Source organism: Cervus canadensis, chromosome 1 (assembly GCF_019320065.1).
Source record: "Cervus canadensis isolate Bull #8, Minnesota chromosome 1, ASM1932006v1, whole genome shotgun sequence".
Classification (NCBI taxonomy): domain Eukaryota; kingdom Metazoa; phylum Chordata; class Mammalia; order Artiodactyla; family Cervidae; genus Cervus; species Cervus canadensis.
In genome coordinates, this window is record NC_057386.1 from 17,933,135 (window position 1) to 17,949,277 (window position 16,143).

Below are 16,143 nucleotides of genomic sequence, written 5' to 3' on the forward strand. Positions count from 1 at the left end.
TAAAATTGACTTCATTTTGGAATAATTTCAAACTTGCTGAAAAGTTGCAGTAACACAGAGAACTCACCCTTATTTGTAATTCTCTCTCTGTACATGTACATATGCACTCACATGTGTATGTGTTTTTCCCTTGTACCATATGAAAAGGAAATATTTCAGAATATATTTCCTAAGAACAAGGACATCACTTAAGTAACCATAATAGGCTTACCAAAATCGGGGAACTTAACATTGACATAATTGTTGTACAGAAATTTTCCTTTAGACCTTAGTCCCAATAAATGTCCTTTATAGAATTTTTTTTTCCTAATCCGGGATGATGCATAAGATTTCATTTTCATGTGTCTTTAATTGGAATGGTTCTTTTATCTTTCTTGGTCTTCTATGACATTGGCATTTTTGGAGAATATAGGCTATTGATTTTTTCAGTTGCCTTTCAGAGTATGTTCATGGCTATTGGGGTACATTACTTCTAAAACTTCTCACTGAACACAGATAATATACACCCATACATAACTGTTTCTATACATACATATTAAAAAACATTAATGTAGTAAAAAAGGAAAAAATCAGTTTATCTTCATACCCACAATTCTTTTTTGTTTGTTTGTTTCATTTGAGCCTTGAGGCTTGTAGGATCTTAGTTCTTAATTCCCTGACCAGGGATTGAACCTGGGCCGACTAAGTGAAGCACCAAGTCCCAACCTCTGAACCATCAGGGAATTTCCCTAACACCCACAATTCTATTTCAGCCCCACAGCTTCTTCAGCCTTTCTCGGTTCCTTCTCTGGCACTGAGAAACTTGCCTCCCAAAGTCATCAGTGTATTTATTCACTTCTCAACCCTACAAGGTCACCCTTAAAATTTCTGACTCAGTTGTTGAACAAGATACCCTCTGCTTCCCCCTCATCATCTGTTTCCTCTCTTCCACAGTCTTCATATTTTAGAATAGAACTTTCTTTGACTCTGCGCTGGCCTGTTCTGTCCTCTTTGCACTCATCCCCACCTTCTGTGTCTCAGGTAATGCTGAACACAGAGCGGCTGATCAAGCACGCGGTGCAGGAGAGGCTGGCGGTCACCGTATGCATCAATAAGATTGACCGGCTGATCCTGGAGCTGAAGCTGCCACCCACGGATGCGTACTATAAGCTGCGTCACATTGTTGATGAGGTCAACGGATTAATAAGGTAGAGGAGTCCCCGGAGTAAACCTCCTGTCCCCGGCACTCTGGTTTTTATAAATCTTAACCTTGAACACCTCTGGGGGCAACTCTGAGCTCTTGGCATGCATTGATGAGCTTGATGGACACAGCTGGAGGAACACTCTGTGACTCTGCAGGGACTGACGCCCCAGCCTTTACCTCATTAACGCTGCTCCTTAACCAGATCGGCAGCTCGCCGCACATCCTCGGTTTATTACTGCGGTCAGTTCCCTGAGCTCTGGAGTCAGTCTCATCTTCACCAGCCAACCATGTAAAGTTGGGCAGATTCCTTAACCTCTCAGAGCCTCAGTTTCTGCTTCTATAAAAAGAGAATAGTAGTATTTGCCTAATGAGATGTTACAAGAAATTAAGTAGATAGCCGACCTAACATACTTAGCACAGTGCTCAGTGATAATAGCTTATGGGCGAATAATGTCAGCTGCTATTATCTCATTAGCACAGACTCAGTAAGAGAAGGAACTGTTGGCTTTTGTTTCTTACTGAAGCTGCTTTTCAACAAGATGTATTTGGGGTTTAGGTTAATAAGTATGAATGGTGGTTGGGAGACCTTGGAATACAGTATCATGGTGGCTTTGAAGAATAGGTTAAATATTTCAGGACAGTTTAACCTGTAGCGGAAAGATGTACAGGATAACTTCTTGAGGCCCCTTGCTTGGGAGGAGCCTGTCCAGCTGAGAAAACTCCTCTCCACCTGAGGATCCAGGACAGACCCCTCGTGCCCTGGGACAAGTTCACCTTTAGGAACACCCCCAGTTTGCAGTGCTGGTTCTCAACAGGGACATCTTCTCCCTGACACTGGAGAGGCTGAGAATGACTGGAGCCCAGTGTTATAGCCAGCGTCCGAAAGATGAAATGATCCACTTGTCTGAAGACAGGGCAGGGGTTGTGTAGGACTAAATCGTGATCTACTAGAATAGGAAGTCAAGAAGTCACATCTCAAGTGCCAAACAATATGAAATATCACCATAAATTATGAAATATTCATAAATTATGAAATATCACCATAAATACATTGTTTAGAAATATGGAGGTAAATGCTCCAGAAGCAGCTTTTAAAGAAGTTGAAAACACTTGCCTCCGGGGAGCATAACTTGGGAGTGTGGTAGGGGAGTGCTGTGTAGAAGCCAGTACTTGTATTTCTAGATTAAGAAATTCCATAAAGCAGTGTGTCAGGAAGGCTAGGGTTGATTCCTATGTGCTGTTGGTTTTCTTATAAATGCTAGTGAACTTGGGGTACTGTGGCTTCTGCATGACTTTTAAGACTAAATGTTTTAACGGGAGTTTGTAAAGCAAAGCCAGACAAGACCATATGAGAGTGGGGAGTAGAGTTGCTTTTTTTTTTTTCATTCATTTATTCATTCATTTACTTATACTGGTATTTCTGTTTGTATTTGTGAAATTGAGATTTCTCAAATGTACTCCTATCTTATCAAAGTAGCTTCATTTCCTGTGTTCTGAGGTGTTTGTCCTCCAAGTTTCCCTTTGTCTGGCGCAGTTAACTTCTCCAGGATCGTGCAGTGTGTTTCCAGTTCTGGAAAATCATCTTGTTACCCGGAGTTAGGGAACAGCTCCATCATGTCACTTTCTTGGAGCCGGCTGTTGGCGAAGCTGTGTGTGTTATGCAAACCCCTTCTGAGGCGGCCGCTGGAGAGAGGCTGTGATACCGAGTCCTGCCCTTCACCCTTTGCCTCGTGCCCGCGCTGCAGCCCAGCCCAGCCCCACACTCAGGGTCATCTCTCTTTCAGCATGTACTCCACGGACGAGAACCTGATCCTTTCCCCGCTCCTGGGCAATGTCTGCTTCTCCAGCTCCCAGTACAGCATCTGCTTCACGCTGGGCTCCTTTGCCAAGATCTACGCTGACACCTTCGGTAAGCGCTGGCTGGCAGTCTGTCTCCCCAGCCTCCCCAGAGTCCCGTGTGCGTTTCCTGCTGAGCAGTTCAGAAATGGGCCGCACGCCAGAGTCCCTGCCAGGGAGAGCACTGTATCAACTGTTACCAAGTCACATTTGGGGCTCTTTTTGGCCCCGAGACTCTCTTCTCAGGCTCAGTGGTCTCCAAACAGTAGAAGGATAAAGGTGCCTGGGAAGAAATGGGTGAAGAGGGGGCTCATACCAGGAACAAGAATCTCCTCAAGTGAGACAGGTTTTGTCAAAAAGAAATTATCCATGCTCCCAAAGCCATGCAGGCCTCTTCTTCAAAGATGGAATCTCTCTCACCAGTGGTGCTTCAGGCTGTCTTTCCAACCGTATCCAGGCACATAAGGGGCTTCTTTGGTGACTGAGTCAGTAAAGAATATGCCGGCGATGCAGGAGACCCGAGTTCAGTCCCTAGGTCGGGAAGATTCCCCTGGAGAAGGAAATGGCAACCCACTCCAGCATTCTTGCCTGGGAAATCCCAAGGACAAAGAAGCTAGGCGGGCTACAGTCCTCGGGGTCGCAGGAGTCAGACATGACTTAGCTCTGAGCCACCAGCACCACCAGGCACATGGATGTTTCGCAGGCCTACTTGAGAACTCGGGTTGGATTCACAGCCCCTGGGACACCCAGCAGAATGACTTTATATGTAGGTCCCTGGAACTGGAGCTCCCGAGCCCTGGGGCCAACTTCCCAACCCCCAAGACGGTCCCACGTGCCCCACCTCTGGGCCTCCTGGGGCGCCAGTGTTTCTGTGCGCACAGGCCAGTGGTCCTGCCTCACACAATGTAGAAATGTTTGCTCTGGTGAAAGTAAGAGGCCAGCTGAAACTTGGTCTTTTTTTTTTAACGTGTATATATTTACTGCATCCTTATTTGGAAAGTGAAAAATACAGTAAAGTCTAGTCAAAGAAACAAAATTCACCCATAACCTCATTACCATAACTACTGCAAGCATTTAGATCCAGTTTCGTTCAGTGTTTTACATCCGTGAGATCTTATTTCATATAATATAATTGCATAAGATAAATATTTACTTAGTATTAGATCATAAGAATTTGTCTGTTAAATCTTACCCATAAATACTATTTTGGGACTTCCTTGGCAGTCCAGTGGTTAATACTCCATGCTCCCAGTGCAGGGGATGTGGGTTTGATCTCTAGTTGGAGAACCAAGATCCCACATGCTGCACGGCACGTCCAGAAAAAAAAAAATTTTATATGACTGCCCATTGGTCTGCTGTATGGATGTCTACTTTCTCATCATTAGACATATATTTTGGTTGTTTCCAGATGGCTCTTCCTAAAAAAATTGTTAGATGGACAGTAAATGAAGATCATCTGAGCAGGGTTCCAGTTTATGTTTCTGAATGATCTTTGAATCAGCATATGAAGCAAAATCCAAGACTGTTTATGTAATTATATTACATTGATGATTCAGTTTCTGACTGAAAATGGCCCTGAGCCTCAGGCGAGATTTATTACTCATCCTTTGAACCCAGTGTTTATGCAGACACCAGCTCTGGGCCCCAAGATCATTCTGAGACACCATGTATGGGCTTGTAGAATGTCAGCCCTGGAAGGAGTCAGATCATTGAGTCCTTCCCCATCATTTTCCATGTGGGAAAGCTATGCCCAGGGACACAGAACTTATTGGTGGGCTTGGAACTAGAATGCACCTTATGCTTTTTCTGTCACACCATCCTGCCAGAATTGAAACCATGTCCTCCTACCAGGATTACAAGGCATGGTGAATGATCTCTGACCTCAGGGAACTTCCTCCAGTGGGTAAACAGAACTCCACAGTGATGAACGACAGTAAGGTGGTGCGGGCAGAATGCTGGTGGCTGCCGTAGGCAGCTGGGGCTGAAGGAATTCAACTCCAAAGGCCCAGGGGTCTGAGAAGGCTAAAGGAGAGGGGGCTTGGATGGTAGAGAGTAGGGAACCAGGGGTTCCAGACTCCCTGGGTTGGAAGAGGAGGGGAGGATGCAGGAGCAGCTGTTTGGGAACAATGGATTCTTCATCAAGGAGAGGCATTCAAGCAGGCCTGGCAGCTTGGGTTGGGAGCACATGGAGGGAGTTTGGAATGCGGAGTTAAGGAGTTTAGACTTTATCCTGTAGGGAATTAGGAGCTAATAAAGATTGGGGTGGAGTGGTGTGTGCAGGGCTGGCCTATCTTTGGCCAGAGAGGAAAGGATGTGGGAAGGGACGTTTCTTTACACATTTTCACCAGTATCAGATAGAGGGTTGGGAACATTGGCTTGATGTTGACTGTGAGATTGAGGGTGGGGGGGTGTGGGTGGATTAGAGAGATGTTCACTCATTCTTTGTGTCAGTGTTTGTTTAACTTCTGTCACACACTGGGCCTGGTTCTTTGCCTACACATCTCAGTCCAGTGATTATAGTATAGCGTGTGTTAAGTGTAGGAGTAGAGGCGTGTAAAAGACGCAGTGGTTCACAGGAGAGGGAGAGTTTCAGTAACTAATAACATGGAAAAGAAAGGAAAGTGTGGTCATCGAGCCCTGGACTTAGAAGATCTTGAGTTTTAAAAGCCACAGTTGCATTCTTATTCTTACTCTTGCTTCTCTTCCTGGGCTTCATGCTGGCTCAAACAGTAAAGAATCTGCCTGCAATTCAGGAGACCTGGCTTCCATCCCTGGGTTGGGAAGATCCCCTGGAGGAGGGCATGGCAACCCACTCTGGTATTCTTGCCTGGAGAATTCCCATGAGGAGCCTGGCAGGGCTATAGTCCATGGGGTTGCAGAATCGGTTACGACTGAGTGACTAAACACACATAAAGATTCGGTTAGGTAGGGATATAGAGGGATAAACCATATATTTCCTGTTAATTTTTTGAGGTCTTGTGAGATAAACAGTTTTTCTTTAAAAAAAAAAAAAAACATAAAAGCCACAATGGCTTGGTTCAGTCTGGTGAGGATTAGCAGTTGCAGTCAAGCTAAAAATTAAGTGAAAATAAAAAGATGACACAAAGGTGGCCTTGGTGTCTTCTCTCCAGAGTGTGGGGGGCTAGTTGGAGCCTTGACATACTGCTGCTGCTGGAAGGTTGCCCGTACCTGCAGTGGCGTAGAGCTTCCGTGGATCAGGAAGGAATGAAGGAACTCTCAGCATCACTGCGGAAGGGACAGGTTTAGGTGCAGACAGAGGACAGAATTTAGGCAGTTGAGCCTGTTCCATTAAAGGAAAGAATATAAACTGTACCTTTGTCCATAGCTCAGTCATAAGCTGCCTGGAGATGGAGCTACCTGGGTGCTCATTTTGGCTCCAGCATCACCTTGTCAGCTTCGGGCCAGTCCTGTCCCTTGTGCTTCAGTATCTTTACCTGCCTGCCTGGATAGAAGCGGATGTCTGGACCTGGGAGAGGAAGGTGCTAGAATTCCTCCTATGGTTTTTCTTACAGGTGACATTAACTACCAGGAGTTTGCTAAAAGACTCTGGGGTGACATCTACTTCAACCCTAAGACGTAAGTAGAGTGTGGGAAGTGGACTCTCTGGAGGCGTGATCCATCCTCCCAGTAAGTGAAAACAGACAGAGAACGAGTTCCTGCCAGGAAAACCTGCTTCTTAATTAAACATGAGCTACCTTCTTGCCTCCTCTAAGGCTCCGAGTGCTGCAGCAGGGTTTGAGGCATTTCCCTTGAGGTCCCCACAGCTCAGCCCAGGCGTGTGGGAGGGTCGTGACCCATGCCCTCTCAAGGTGTCCCTGTTTGGAGGTTTGATGACCACACTCATTCTTTCCTTTCAGCTTGACTTTGCTCAGATTCAGAACTTAGGAAGTACACCCTTGGGGTTGGTGACACTGCCTTCTCCCTCCTAGATCTCCCGTAACTCTTGATCTCTTTAGGCGGAAGTTCACCAAAAAGGCCCCAACCAGCAGCTCCCAGAGGAGTTTTGTGGAGTTTATCCTGGAGCCCCTCTACAAGATCCTCGCCCAGGTGAGTGTGTCGGGTTCCCTGGCTCAGGTCTGCCCTTCTAAGCACAGGTGGAAAAGCTGATTCTCCCTGGCCCTGAGCCTGCTTAGTTTATATTACTCAGCGTGAGGACGGTCAGTCAATCTTCTGGATCTGGAACACTCCAGTCCTTTTAAGTGCGGTTGAGATCAGAGTAAAGGAGGAAGATAGAAAAGACAGCTTAGAGAAATTTACAAAAATTTTGACTATTCCAAAGAATGTGATACTTGAGAAATAATAGTTTCAGTTACAGGGCTTTGCCTTACAGATATAATTGTTTCTCAAAGTCCTCCAGTTCTTATTTTTATACATACATAAAAAATACATATGTATTAAGATGTATATATACGTTATAGCATTATAACATCAGGAAAAGGGGGGAAAAAGCTGGCAATAAGGGTTCATCGGTGAGAATCTGATGAAAGAATTATGGTACATCCCATAAAATGAAGTATTTTATAGCCGTTAGATGAATCATTGTATGAGCTTGATTTTAATGACTATTTTGGGCATGTATGTATGTGATGTTTGTCAGATTGAAAAGCATGCATCAGATGGTGGTTAGGATGTAGTTAAACGCATGGGATGCTCCAAAGAAAAGAATATAATGTTGGCATTTGTATAAATTTGTGCTCTCTGAAAGGCAGAACTAAAAGGGCAATAACGTTGGAGAGGAATTTTTCATGCAGACCTTTTCTCCCAAGACAATTACACTTTACAACTGTGTTATGTGTTTATGCAGGTGTTTAATAAGCACTGTGCACAATGAACACACACATATACACAAAATGTGTGGGGCCATTCCAACTGACAAAATAGTGAAAACATAGCAACAAGACAAAATAACACGATTAAATTTATTAGTGCTGGAAAATACTTCGTATCTTGTGTCAGACCAGAATGGATTAATAAAAGAAATTTATAGCGCCTGTCTGCACAGAGACCTTGAGTCTGCTGGAGGTGATTTAGCTTGGCCCCATCCTGACAGCCGATAGACTGCTAGGTGACCTTTTTTGGTTCCTTCCATTGCAGTGATCCTCTAAATCTAAGAAGTCTCTAAATAGGGAAGGAAGGGTATGGATTCCCCGAGTGAGATGAGATGATGCTTTTCAGACACCAGAGGGCAGCACACACACCGGTCTGTCTGAGAGAGCCAGGTTTATTGGCTGGTGTGGGCATTTAACCAAGCTTGTACCAAGATTTCCCTGAAACCCAATCGGTATCCTTGCCCAGAGCTCTCCGTGTAGAAGAGAACGCAGTGCAGTGACCCTTCCTATTGCCCTTTTGCCCTCCCTTGTCCTCTGGGTCACCCAAGCTGACGTGTTGTCTGATGCCATCACAGGTGGTGGGTGACGTGGACACCAGCCTCCCGAGGACCCTGGATGAGCTTGGCATCCACCTGACCAAGGAGGAGCTGAAGCTGAACATCCGCCCCCTGCTCAGGCTGGTCTGCAAAAAATTCTTTGGCGAATTCACAGGTAAGGAGCTCGTCGTCATCACCATCTCCTCCACGTGTATCATGGGAACTCTTTAACCCACAGTCAAGATACCCGTCACCTGGGTTTTTTTCCTGAGCTGCTTTACTTAGTGGATGGTACCAGGAATTCTATCTTGGGAAAACAAAAGCAATTAAATTTCCCTTCCAGGAGGAGCATGCAAAAGGGAATGGAGAAGCAGATTCTGAAGTTGTGGTATTTTTGCCAGAGGGCAGTCGAGAAGGTAGACTCGTAGGTGTCATGAAATGGTGGGGAAACCCCCCAACTAGGACTTGGGAGATGAGTTATAGACGCAGATCTCTCTTTCCCCAGAGCTCCTCTTTATGGTGTTTCAGTTATGCAGGAGGCAGGTGCTGTAGGAGAACAAGGCCTAGACTGGCTGGGAGATGACCTGAGTCCTGATCTTCCTCTGGCTCTGTCCCATGGGGTCATCCCGGGTCAGCCACTCAATCCTTCTGGGACTGATTTCTCATCTGTAAAATCACGGAGGCAAAAAAGGTGATGGCGCAGGGCTCTCTTAGCAATCGCTTGGTTCTAAGTCTGTTGGGAATTAGGTATCTGAATCCCTCGAAGTGTATAATTTTGATGGTTCATTCTGGGCTGGCCATCCATCTGACAAAGGAGATCCCAACTAAAAGCAGATGTGCTATCACCCCAAGGTGCTAATGGAGGTTCTCGCTTGTATGGCTTATTGGCTGTTAGGAAAAGAAAATAGCTATTTGAACAGAAACACATGCAGTGTTTCCCGGAGGGAAGAGTCAATTTGGAGATTGTTCTAAGTACATCTGTAAAGAAGAGATGAGGTACTTATTTGTGTAAGAGTTCAGCAAGTGCCTATTCACTGAAGGTCATGGACTGATAGGGATATTTCCAAGTTTTTGTCAGTTCAGTTTCAAGGAGCCACTTAGACCTGCTTCTTGCTCTTCCCTGGCATCCATGTGACTCCAAATCCTTTAGCAGCGTGTGCCCAGGAAACAGGGTATTGTGTCTGCCCAGATTCAGAACCGTAGCTTTTAGAGCTGAAAGTCAGTCTCTCACTGTTAGTTTTCTGACCATCATGAGTGGATCAGAACTCCCCACTCCCTTTCCCTGTGAGAGTTCATACTAATGGCCATCTCTTCTCCCTCTGCAGGCTTTGTGGACATGTGTGTGCAGCATATCCCCTCTCCAAAGGTGGGCGCCAAGCCCAAGATCGAGCACACCTACACCGGTGGTGTGGACTCCGACCTTGGCGAGGCCATGAGTGACTGTGACCCCGACGTAAGGAACATGGCCCCCCTGTTCTCTGATTTCCATCCCTCCTTTGTGGGAACTCTTTTTTCAGTTTCAGGAGTAATCCCTTCTCCATCCTTGCATGGCCCTCCCCCTAGGCATAGTCAGACTGACCTGAATTCAGAGCCCAATGTTACCACTCCTGGTGATGTGATCTTGGGAACGTTGTTAAGGTTTTCTGAGTCTGAGGGTTTTGGTGTATACAGTGGTAATAATTTGTATGTGGAAGTTATGAGAAGTAAGTAAGATTTAAGAAAGGGTTGTGATTGTGTTTAGCATGGTGCATGACAGATAGGAAAGATTGAGCAAATGGTAACTAATCTCACTGGTCCTGGCTTTTAAAACAATCTTTCCCAGTCATTCCTCAGGCATTGTCTAATTTCTTGGCATAAACATTACAGCCAGTTGAGAATTATGAGTTTCTTCTTTGAAGAAATCTGGGACCAGTTAGTGTTGTAGTCTTGCAAGTTGACAGTGTTAGTTTGCCATCCTAAACCTGCTTCTCTTCCCCAGTGCCCTCATCCCCCGCAGGAAGAAGGAAGAGGTTTTTCTTTGCTATGCCTATGACATGTCTTAATTCAGCTAGGGCTAGGCCTTGGTTGTAATTTTTTCAGGAGATCACCACATTATCTTCTCGGTCTGGGCTGCTTCCCCATGGAGCTCAGGTCATTGCTGACAAGGGAGGGGGAGACGGTGGAACTTATCCAGCGTGTGTGTACTTGAGGCGACCCTCTGTCCCCATCTCCAGGGTCCCCTCATGTGCCACACGACCAAGATGTACAGCACAGATGATGGAGTTCAGTTTCATGCCTTTGGCCGAGTGCTAAGTGGCACCATCCATGCTGGGCAGCCTGTGAAGGTACTGGGGGAGAACTACACCCTGGAGGATGAGGAAGACTCCCAGATATGCACCGTGGGCCGCCTTTGGATCTCCGTGGCCAGGTACTGCCATCCAGAGCCCCTAGACGCATGCCTGGGCCTCTGCACTGGGACTGCCCCGGCAAGCTGGAAGGGGTGGAGGGGTGGTCCTCCTTGGACACACAGAAGCTGCTGGCTGCCTGTGATGGGGGTAAGGTGACCCTCCCTCAGCAGACGTGTTGACTTCTAGCTCTTACTGTCCGAGGTTGCTGGGGTCACAGGGCAGCTACTGTTCGGATTGATGCCAAGACTGATGCCAGGAGACCTGCCTTTGCCTTTGGGATGCTTTGAATGAACTCCTGTAGCAGGATTTCTGTGTTTACTCATCTCAAGCCTCTCTTCCTCTTGTGTGTTCCTTAAATTGTAACCTGCATGTCTCTTCCCCAAGAGACATTATTTCCCAGCTTCCACTGGCTATTCTTTGACCAAGAGAGACAACTTTGCTGAATCCCTTGGAGCATCCCAATCTGCAGAATTAAACTTCACTTGGACCTGGGGTCTGCTCATCAGTTCATCAGCTTAGCATTATAGCTAGAAAGCAGAACCGAGCCTGGCCTATTCCTAGGGTGGCTGTTGCGTCTTGCCAACAGCCCCTTCCCCCACCCCCTCCAGATGTACCCCATTCTCTAGAAAATTAAAGAGTTAGGGGGCGACAGAGGATGAGATGGCTGGGTGGCATCACTGACTCAATGGACATGAGTTTGAGCAAGCTCCAGGAGACAGTGAAGGACAGCAGTCCTGCAGTTCATGGAGTCTCAGAGTCAGACACAGCGCCTGAACAGTAGGGGAGTTGCAGTATGCTCTTTGGTGCTTTTGGCTTCTCCTTACATTCCACCCCTGAGGCAGTGCTTTGCTTACTACACACATCCAGCTTGAATTAGATTTGCCTGTGTTACGCTCATGAAGTACCTTGCCCTTTTTTTTTTTCATGGCACCTTCAGTTTGTAACTATACATATGTGTGGCTATATGGTTGTTTAATCACATTCCTCCCCTGGTAGAATGTATCTAGCTTTTTTGTTTTTTTTTGCTGACTCTGCTCCTGGCTCAGTTTCTGGCACGGAGCTGGTGCTCAGTTAAGTTTTCTGGAATGAACACCCTGCTCCCAAGTTTCATTGCCACTTACTGGACGCTTTTCCAGGTACCACATCGAAGTGAACCGTGTTCCTGCTGGCAACTGGGTCCTAATTGAAGGTGTCGATCAACCAATTGTGAAGACGGCGACCATAACTGAACCCCGAGGCAACGAGGAGGTAGAGTTTCTGAAAAGGCAACTGGGTTGGCTTAAGCTGGAGAATCACAGGGAGCCCCAGCACATGTGAACGACAAGCCGCAGAACTCGAGGGGGGTGTGAACCGGAGTCACTGCTGCTTCCTGCTGCCAGGCCTCAGCATGGGCTCCACCTTCTAGATCCTGTCCCCCTGGATTCTCCTTGGACTCAGCTCCTAGGAAGTAGGAGGGGGGCTCTCTCTTGCTTTTTTTTTAATATTTATTTATTTGGCTGCATCAGGTTGTAGTTGCTGCATCAGGTTGTAGTTGCGGCATGCAGGTTTCTTGTTGCAGCATGCAGGATCTTTTATTGTGGTGCATGGGCTTAGTTGCCCTGTGACATGTGGGATCTTAGTTCCCTGACCAGGGGTCGAACCCATGTCCCCTGCATCGCAAGGTGGATTCTTAACCGCTGGACCACCAGGGAAGTCCTGGGGGAGCTCTTTTTATTCCACGTCTCCTTTTTCTGCCAGCATACATGGGAAGATGTGGCCCTGCAGGTTGCCTCCAGGCACTGCCCTGGCTCCTGGTGGGGGGTATAGTTCACCCCCAGCAGGCCCTCAGCTTCTCCCTGACCTCTGCACCATCTGCACCTGCTCAGGCCTGGTGTCCTCATGGCTCTGCTGTATTTTGGGTCTCAGGCTCAGATCTTCCGGCCCTTGAAGTTCAACACCACATCAGTTATCAAGATTGCCGTGGAGCCAGTCAATCCCTCTGAGCTGCCCAAGATGCTGGATGGCCTGCGCAAAGTCAACAAGAGCTACCCATCCCTCACCACCAAGGTAGGCCCGAGGCCACAGCTGCTGCCGCGCCCCAAGAGCCCTGGCAGAAGGGTCTGCTGGTGCCACTGCTGCTTTGCATTCATCAGGTGACTCTGATGCCTAGAAATCACACTTTGAATTGATTTTCCAGAAAATATACAGGGAAGAGTGAGTCATTCTGAGCCTGCCAACATACCTTTTAGAAGAGTTGGCCAGGGCTAAAGGGTTAGCTTATATCCACAGACACTAAATGTTTTTTCCTAAATGGCTGTGATGAGAATTCAGTCCATGACCTCACACCCAGTAGCGCTGTGCTCGGTGGTCCAGGTGTCTTGAGGACTGACTCTTAGGTCGCTGCTCCCCACTAATCCTTCCCAAGGGGAATGGAACCAACACAGTAGTGGCTTTTCCAATAGTGGGCTCAGCACCTCCTCCCAGCTTCTAGCCTCGATTCTGTCTCTGTCTGCTGTGGCTGGCACAGGAGAGTCCAGCCTGTGACCCCCAGGGTTGTCGTGTTTTCAGGTGGAAGAGTCTGGCGAGCATGTGATCCTGGGCACTGGGGAGCTCTACCTGGACTGCGTGATGCACGATTTGCGGAAGATGTACTCGGAGATCGACATCAAGGTGAAGCAGCTGCTGCTGTCTTGAGTGCCTGCTTGGCCAGGGAGCTTGGCTCACAGCTCCAGGCTAATTGTTCAAGCAACCAAACCCGTGATTCCCTGGGAAGGTCCAAGGGGAGAGGGGTGCAGTACGGGAGGTGGTCTGTGTGGGAAAAGCAAGAACTTGCTCCCGGCATGGGAAGGATTTGAGATCTGGTTTGCCTTCTTCGGGGGGTGTTATTCTCAATGTCTGCGTTCAGAGCCTAGGCTCCCAAGCCGAGTTATTCTTGGTCTTTCGTTAAGAAAATAGTTGCATGACTAACCCATCTGTGCTGATCAGGGCTCAGCATGTATGGTTTCAAGGAGGGAGCGGGGACTGGCTCTTCTGGATTCCCGTGAAATCTTAATATAGCCTCTGAATTAAACTGCCTGTCACACAGCCTTGGTCTCCCAGTGGACACACTGTCTCCAAGGCTGTGGGGGGGGTGTGAGTGAGTGCCCTCAAGTGCCCCCTCTTAGCCAAGACTGGTGCTCTGAAAGACACTGGGTCCCGATAGGGGGACATGTGGGCGCTTCCAGGAGGAGCCATGCTGCCCGGGGTCGTTGAAGATGGAATGGGCGCTCACCAGTCAGTCTCTCGAGCCAGTGCTGACAGACCCACAGGTGTCAGTGAATGCTGGTGGGACAGCTATACGGGTGTTGAAAGATACTTTGAGGGACTCTTAACTAAGGCCCTTATTTGATCCTCCACTTGCTTTTGGCTCAGGAACATGAATTATGCACTACGCTCAATTTTCCAGGCTTCTCCTCAAAGGTACAGACTTTTAGCCTGAGCCTGCTACGGTGCTTGTCACTAGTTCTGATCAGGACGGGTTCTCACAGAGATAGTATGAGGGGAGCCTTGCAGTCCCCTTTGGCAGGAGGTTGTCCTTCCAAGAAAGTGACACCTTGCCTGACAGTGTATGTTGTGTCTCAGGTGGCTGACCCTGTTGTCACGTTTTGTGAGACGGTGGTGGAAACGTCCTCCCTCAAGTGTTTCGCTGAAACTCCCAATAAGAAGTAAGTTGCAGGGGGACTTCCCTGGCGGTCTCGTGGTTAGGACTCCACACTTCCATGGCAGGGTGTGCAGGTTCGATCCCTGGTCGGGGAACTAAGATCCTAGATGCCATGCAGCACGGCCAAAAATAAAAGTAGAAGAAGAACGCTGGGGGTCCTAGTGATCCTGGGACTCCCAGGGTCGCTTTCCCCTCCCCCTAAGCCCACCCTAGCCACAAGCACTGTGAAAATAGAGACCCTGAGTCTGGAGATGAGGGTGTCAAGTACCTGAGTTTTATCCCAGCTCTCACATCCCTTTTGCTTTTGTTCACAATGCTGTGGAATTACTTGCCTTAGTTTCTCCCAGGGTGAGTGTCTAAATGGCCACTTCTCCTCTCTGTGTAATGTGACTATCTTAAAATCTCCCCTAGCAGCAACTCTGCTGTTTGGCTGGTTAATATACTAATACTGCTTAAAGCTTTAAAATAGAACATTTCTCCCCAAGCCTTACTTTTTTTCAAAAGTGATGGATTCAAGTGAAAGAAGACAAGCCCTTTCTGCTCTGCTCTGCCCCCACGGCTTTCCCTGATGTCACTGCCTTCGCTCCTGCCTCTGTCACCCTCTTCTTGGGGACGACCCTCCTGCCAGTCCTGCTGACCCTCCTCATTACCTGTTTCCTTTCTGACCAGGAACAAGATCACCATGATCGCCGAGCCCCTTGAGAAGGGCCTTGCAGAAGACATAGAGAACGAGGTGGTCCAGATCACATGGAACAGGTGAGGGCTTGGTTCCGATTCCAGGGCCAAACAGCTTACCTGATGAGCCTCTGACGTGACACATCCCCCTCTCTGGGGAGTGATTTTGCCTCCCCCTTTTTGTCCCGGGCAGTGTGGGTAGCTGAGGGCACTGTTGCCCAGAAAGGCAGGATCCGTGGCCCGGGAACTGGCTGTCCCAGGCTGTCTGACACCATCATTCCCCTCCCTCCCTCTCCAGGAAGAAGCTGGGAGAGTTCTTTCAGACCAAGTACGACTGGGATCTGCTGGCTGCCCGTTCCATCTGGGCTTTCGGCCCCGATGCCACCGGCCCCAACATCCTGGTGGACGATACCCTGCCCTCGGAGGTACAGCAGGACTGGTGGGGACCCTGCAGCCCTTGCCTATTAGCTCTTGAGTGGAAGAAACTCCAAAGCGTTCTTCTTTTCCCGGAAGTACTATGTGTCTTCTGGTGAAGAAAAGGATCCTTTTACTAGTGTGCTGACCTCCTCCTCCCTGTAAACTGCCTGTGGCCGGGGTCAGTGCTGAGGGGCCCTCCCGTTCTCTGCAGGTGGACAAGGCTCTTCTCGGCTCGGTGAAGGACAGCATCGTTCAAGGTTTCCAGTGGGGAACCAGGGAGGGGCCCCTCTGTGATGAATGTAAGTTGACCAGCACCTCTGCCTTCTCCACCCTGTCCTCTGGGCTCCTTGTTTCCGGGTGTATCAGTCCGGGTGGGCTAATCTTTGGGACCTGGCAGGAGACGCGACTTGGGGCCAGACCGTCCTGTGTCCTGGGCCAGCTTCCTCTCGTCTCCTTCCCTGCCCTGGTGGCATGGCTTGGTACATCCTAGAAATGGAAGTCATGTCTAGGTGGGCATTTGCTCTTCATTCCTGGAATGTGTTTGAGGACAGATATCAGCTGGATGGGATTGGAGTGGTTT

At 48.1% G+C, this 16,143-nt stretch overlaps 1 protein-coding gene across 1 annotated transcript in view; it reads left to right on the forward strand.

Moving 5' to 3' along the window:
• The window catches only part of EFTUD2 (elongation factor Tu GTP binding domain containing 2), a 36,316-nt gene that overhangs the window by 17,874 nt on the left and 2,299 nt on the right, over positions 1-16,143 (forward strand). Inside the window, exons 10-23 of the mRNA XM_043466565.1 lie at positions 1,021-1,187; positions 2,968-3,092; positions 6,553-6,616; positions 6,997-7,087; positions 8,445-8,580; positions 9,731-9,858; positions 10,619-10,812; positions 11,929-12,040; positions 12,698-12,838; positions 13,340-13,441; positions 14,393-14,475; positions 15,141-15,227; positions 15,445-15,571; positions 15,775-15,862. Coding sequence (XP_043322500.1) covers positions 1,021-1,187; positions 2,968-3,092; positions 6,553-6,616; positions 6,997-7,087; positions 8,445-8,580; positions 9,731-9,858; positions 10,619-10,812; positions 11,929-12,040; positions 12,698-12,838; positions 13,340-13,441; positions 14,393-14,475; positions 15,141-15,227; positions 15,445-15,571; positions 15,775-15,862 — 1,645 coding nt within the window. The remainder of the gene's footprint in view (positions 1-1,020; positions 1,188-2,967; positions 3,093-6,552; positions 6,617-6,996; positions 7,088-8,444; positions 8,581-9,730; positions 9,859-10,618; positions 10,813-11,928; positions 12,041-12,697; positions 12,839-13,339; positions 13,442-14,392; positions 14,476-15,140; positions 15,228-15,444; positions 15,572-15,774; positions 15,863-16,143) is intronic.